This window comes from Hipposideros armiger, unplaced genomic scaffold (genome assembly GCF_001890085.2).
Source record: "Hipposideros armiger isolate ML-2016 unplaced genomic scaffold, ASM189008v1 scaffold_669, whole genome shotgun sequence".
Taxonomy (NCBI): Eukaryota; Metazoa; Chordata; class Mammalia; order Chiroptera; family Hipposideridae; genus Hipposideros; species Hipposideros armiger.
This window is the reverse complement of record NW_017732019.1, coordinates 923,890-928,889: the sequence shown is the minus strand read 5'-3', so window position 1 is coordinate 928,889 and position 5,000 is coordinate 923,890. Positions and strand designations below refer to the sequence as shown.

The window sequence follows — 5,000 nt, the reverse complement described above, 5'->3', positions numbered from 1 at the left end:
GGCAGAACCTGAAGACCATTATTTTCTTTTGGTGAGTACAAATTGTAATTTAACTGAGGAAACCTTTAAAGAAACTTAATGAGAATGTTTTCATCACATCTGTACTCAACCAGGGAATACTTTATTGTTTATCAAATTGTCATATGTCTAAAAGACTTCGTTAGAAAGCTCTATCATCTTTAAGACCATCCAGTTCCTGGGTTCCAATAGAGGAGTAATATGTTGAAGCACTAAAGTTTAGGTACTTTAAGAAGTTATTTTGAGGGCCGGCCGAGTGGCGTGATGGTTAAGAACTGGCTTGGGACGCCAGAGGGCTCCGGTTCGGATCCCACATATGAGGGCCAGTGACACTGCCCTCTACAGCTAAGATGCTGAACAACAGCTCAACCTGGAGCTGGGCTGCCATGAGTCGCTGGCAACGGCGTAGGCTGCAGCCCCTGTGGCAGTGGGTTGCCATGGGCTACGGTATGTAGCCAGCAGCCAGCGTGAGCGGCCAGCAGCCGCAGTAAGTCGCCGTCCAGAAGCCGGCGACTGATCTGCCTCGCCCGGGAAGAGCGCAATGATGGTGCCAACTTGGGCCAGTGAAGCAACGTCCTCCACAACTAGACTGAAGAACAAAAGGACAGCAACGTGTCTGTTCCTCTTCCCCCAATTCCCCAGCACTGTTCCCATCCCCCCAATTCCCCAATAAAAATCTTTAAAAAAAAGAAGAAGTTATTTTGATAGTTAAAATGTAATCTTTATGGTAGGAATAGTAAATAAGGTTCAGAAAAAAGTTGGAAACATGACACTTCCCTTTTTTTTTAAATAGCTAGTCTGATTATCATTTCATTTGTAATTCTTGGTAACAAAAGTACAATATAACTTAATTTTTAAACCATTTTTTCTTTAACCAAACCAGTGCATATTCATAGTTTAAAAAAAAATCAAATGCTATAAGATTTAAAGCAAAAAAAAACACTGCCCTTCTCACTTCTTAAAACCCTTGATTCATATTTTCCAGAGGCAAACATTTAAAATTTTTAAAGTTCTTTTCTTAGTAGTATTTTATAAATTTAAATAATATATTCTATTTTTGTTTTTTAAATATTAGACACTCTCTACTACCTAGTAGGAAAGATGAGGATTTTCTTTTCTTCCTTTTATTCCCCCTTCTTCACTCGAAATTCGTGTCTTCTCCCTGCAGTATAGTTATATCAGAGTTTTTTGTTAAATCAGTATTTTATATTTTATTATGGTAGCTTGTGGATACAGGCATACCTTGGAGATATTGCGGGTTCGATTTCGGACCACTGCGATAAAGCGAGTCAATCTTTTTGCTGGTTGAGGGTCTTGCCTTAATTTGTAAATAATAAAAATAAATTAAAAAATAAAAAATACATCTGTGAAGCTCAGTAAAACTAGATACACCTGTATTGTTTATGGCTGGACCATAAAGTTGAAAATACAGTGAACCCCCATAAACCCACAAATTAGACTCAACAATTAATTTTACTATAATTGCTTTATGACATCTATCAATGGGGTTATTTATCACTTCATTTTATTTTTTAATTACTTCAAAATGAGTTGCAGATGGAGTCATTTCACCCCTAAATACTTTAGCATGCACATAGATCATCAATTAGAATTCATATTTGTTTACAGTTTTTTTGTTTTATGTAAAAATTACATGCTATAAAATGCATAAATCTTAATCCTACCATTCAATGGGTTTTGACCAGGTATTGGCAGACTTTCTCTAAGGGACCAGATAGCAAGTATTTTTTGCTTGTAGGTCATTTGGTGTCTGTTGCAGCTACTCAGCTCTGCTGTTGTAGCTGGATAGTAACCATAGATAATACTTAAATGAGTGGGTGTGGTTGTGTTCCAGTAAAATTGTATTTACAAAAACAGGGTAGGCCGGATTTGGCCTACAGGATGATGGTGTAGTTTACCTGTCTCCTGATTCTGACAGGTGCACACATCTGTGTAACCTAAACCCTTATCAAGAGGTAGAGACCATTGCTCCTGGAAAGTTCTCTCATGCCCTTTTCTAGTTAATTCTTTCCCCCATGCCTTAGAGGCAGCTACTGTTCTGATTTTTTCCAGCACAAATTTTGCCTATTTTTGAGTTTCATAAAGTGGAATCATATAAAATAGTCCCTTTGATAAGACTTCACTCAGTATAATCTTGAGATTTATCCATGTTGTTGAATATACCGGTAATGTGTTGCTTTGTGTTGCTGGGTTGTAGTCTGTTGTATGAATATGCCTCACTACCCATTTTCCTGTTGATGATCACCTTGGCTGTTTCCAGTTTTTGACTATTAAGAATATTTTGGCTCTTGTGAACATTCTTATACAGGTCTTTTTGTGGATATGTTTTCATTTCTCTTGTGTAAATACCTAGATATGGAATTGCTATGTCATAGGGTAATAGCACGACTGATTTTATAGGAAACTTTCAGAACTTTTTCCAAGGGGTTGTACCTTTTTGTACCTTTTTGCACACCCATCCAACAGTGTATTAGCGATTTGGTTTCTCTACACTGTGTCCCAACATTTCATGTGTCAATCTTTAATTTTAGCCCTTCTGGTGGGTGGGCAAGATTTCTCATTTTGGTTTTAATTTGCATTTTCCTGGTGAGTAATGACATTGAACACTTTTTCGTGTACTTATTAGCTATTTGTATGTTTTCTTTGTGAAGTCTTCTGATTATATTTTATGTAGAACTCTGTTTTGGAATTTATAGCTTGACTGCCTTGGTTTTTTAGTTTACTTAATTTTGTATGTACTTATTATTGACTATCTCCTTACCCTTGAACATAGTTCTCAAACTCTTCTAAATAATTTTAAACACACCAGGCAGTTTAGCTATTAAAGGTTTTATGTATGGAAAAAGTCTACTCCTAGTTAGTTTTTTTGTTTTTGTTTGTTTTTCTTTTTAATTATTTTCTTTATAGTGTTTTTTAAATTTTTAAAAAAGATTTAATTTGTGGTGAATTCAAGTTATGTCATTCTTTCCCTGGGCAATTTGTGCTCTTTAAATTTAAGGACTCGTGGCTTACCTCAAAGTCTAAGATAATTCTGTATTTCTTAAGTTTAAAAGTTTTGCCTTTGAAGATTAAATACTTGAGATAACAAAAAGGATTCGATTGTCAAATCAGACTCATAAGAATCAGAGGTCTTAGCCAGTTTCAAACTTTAATAATTTAAACAATTTAAATAATCATGAGACATAGGTGAAACATGAAGTGCCTAGGTTCTTTCTTGCTTCGAACTTAACCTGCCGGTTTCTAAGTGATGTATTCAGCCACAGAACTTAAACTGAAGAAAACTGTTCAAACATCTCCATTTTAACAATTATGTAACTTACATAACACTTTCCGGTAAGCTATGCCATACATTTGTAGAATCTTGGTTTATGTACTGTAATTGTAGACAGACCAGGTACATCTGCTGTAAACATTGCATAGATGAGGACTCTTCCATCATAAATAGCATTGGTATGTTTGCGGGTAGGTCTGTCACTCCCATGTTTAAAAGATAATTTGACTGTGTCTCTTCCTCCTGCCCTTGCTCAATGTTTAATCCTTATGAGTGGTGTGACATAGGAATTCAGTTTCGTTTCTTTTTTTATGTGAATAGCCATATTGTTTTCTTATATTTATATATATTTGAATTCTCTATAGTTTTTCTTTGGTCTATTTATAAGTTTAATGACTTTTAAATACAGTATTTGAAATAATTTCTCATTTAAAATTGTCTATAAAGTTATTGAAATAATCTGATCGTGTCTTTAAAATGTCATTCAACTTAATAGACTGAACCTCCACTGAATACTCCAGAAAACAGGGAATATACTGCTGAAATAATGTTTGAGTCCTTCAATGTTCCAGGCTTGTACATTGCTGTGCAGGTAAGCAAGTTCATAAGTCAAGATAAATTTGACTCTTAAAATTTAACCTGGTTTAATTCACTCTTTATATGTATTTCATAATGTGACAGTATATCATAGTTCTCTCCTGAATCAATAATTTAGAAATCATATTGTAGTAAATGGAGTTATTTACTCAGCAAAATAAATGTTAAAGAAAATAAGTTAATGGTTTTGGATAAGTCAAGGCCTTTCATAGGAGAAATAATAGAACTATTATTTATTGTTTTCTATGTCAAGACCTTTATGTATGTATATTCATTTATCCATGGAGCATTCATTGTGTCCTTTTTTTATAGTCTTTTTTGAATACTCAGTATATTTGACCACCCCGTTTGTGCCCCTCTGTGTCCCATACATCATAAATCCCTGGAGTATGTTATTGCACTTAATTTGTGTATGTGTCTGTATAGAACAGCTTCTGCCCCATCCTTCAAGATCAGAACTCAACCTCTTACTGAGTTTTTAACCCCATAGTAAGTGTGATACATGGCATATTAACAAATGCTTAATAAGTATATAAACTATTGTATAGTTCTGTTAGCTCACAATGATACATGGCATGATCCTGTGTTAAAAATGGAGGTTGGCCTAGATATCTTTCTAGATACCTTTTAGCTATTATATTGCAAGCAGATAATGCCAGTTTAGCTCCTCTTTTAATTATTAGTCATGTATCTTATTTGAGGCTTGGATTATATGAAATTCATATTTTTAAAAATGAACTTAGCTGTGTTAATTTCTTAATTCACAAACTTTTTTTTAAAGACTTATACTTTATTGCCCATATCAAGATTTTTCATAGGAAAATATCTCATCAACTTTGTTTCCTAATTAAATCATAGTATTTGGAAGTATGCATTGGCTTTTTCTGTAGATAAATAACTTGTTACATATTCCTAAAAGCATGTTACACTTAAAAAATTTAGAGGGCCAGCCAAGTGGCGCATTGGTTAAGAGCTGGCTTGGGACGCCAGAGGTCTCCGGTTCGGATCCCACATATGAGGGCCAGTGACACTGCCCTCTACAGCTAAGATGCTGAACAACAGCTCGACCTGGAGCTGGGCTGCCGTGAGTCAC

General features: G+C 34.9%; 1 protein-coding gene across 1 annotated transcript in view; it reads left to right on the top strand.

Annotated features, from left to right (window-relative positions):
* The window catches only part of ACTR3 (actin related protein 3), a 64,038-nt gene that overhangs the window by 33,778 nt on the left and 25,260 nt on the right, over positions 1-5,000 (top strand). Inside the window, exons 4-5 of the mRNA XM_019626375.1 lie at positions 1-31; positions 3,807-3,902. The exon at positions 1-31 is cut by the window's left edge and continues 80 nt beyond it. Coding sequence (XP_019481920.1) covers positions 1-31; positions 3,807-3,902 — 127 coding nt within the window. The remainder of the gene's footprint in view (positions 32-3,806; positions 3,903-5,000) is intronic.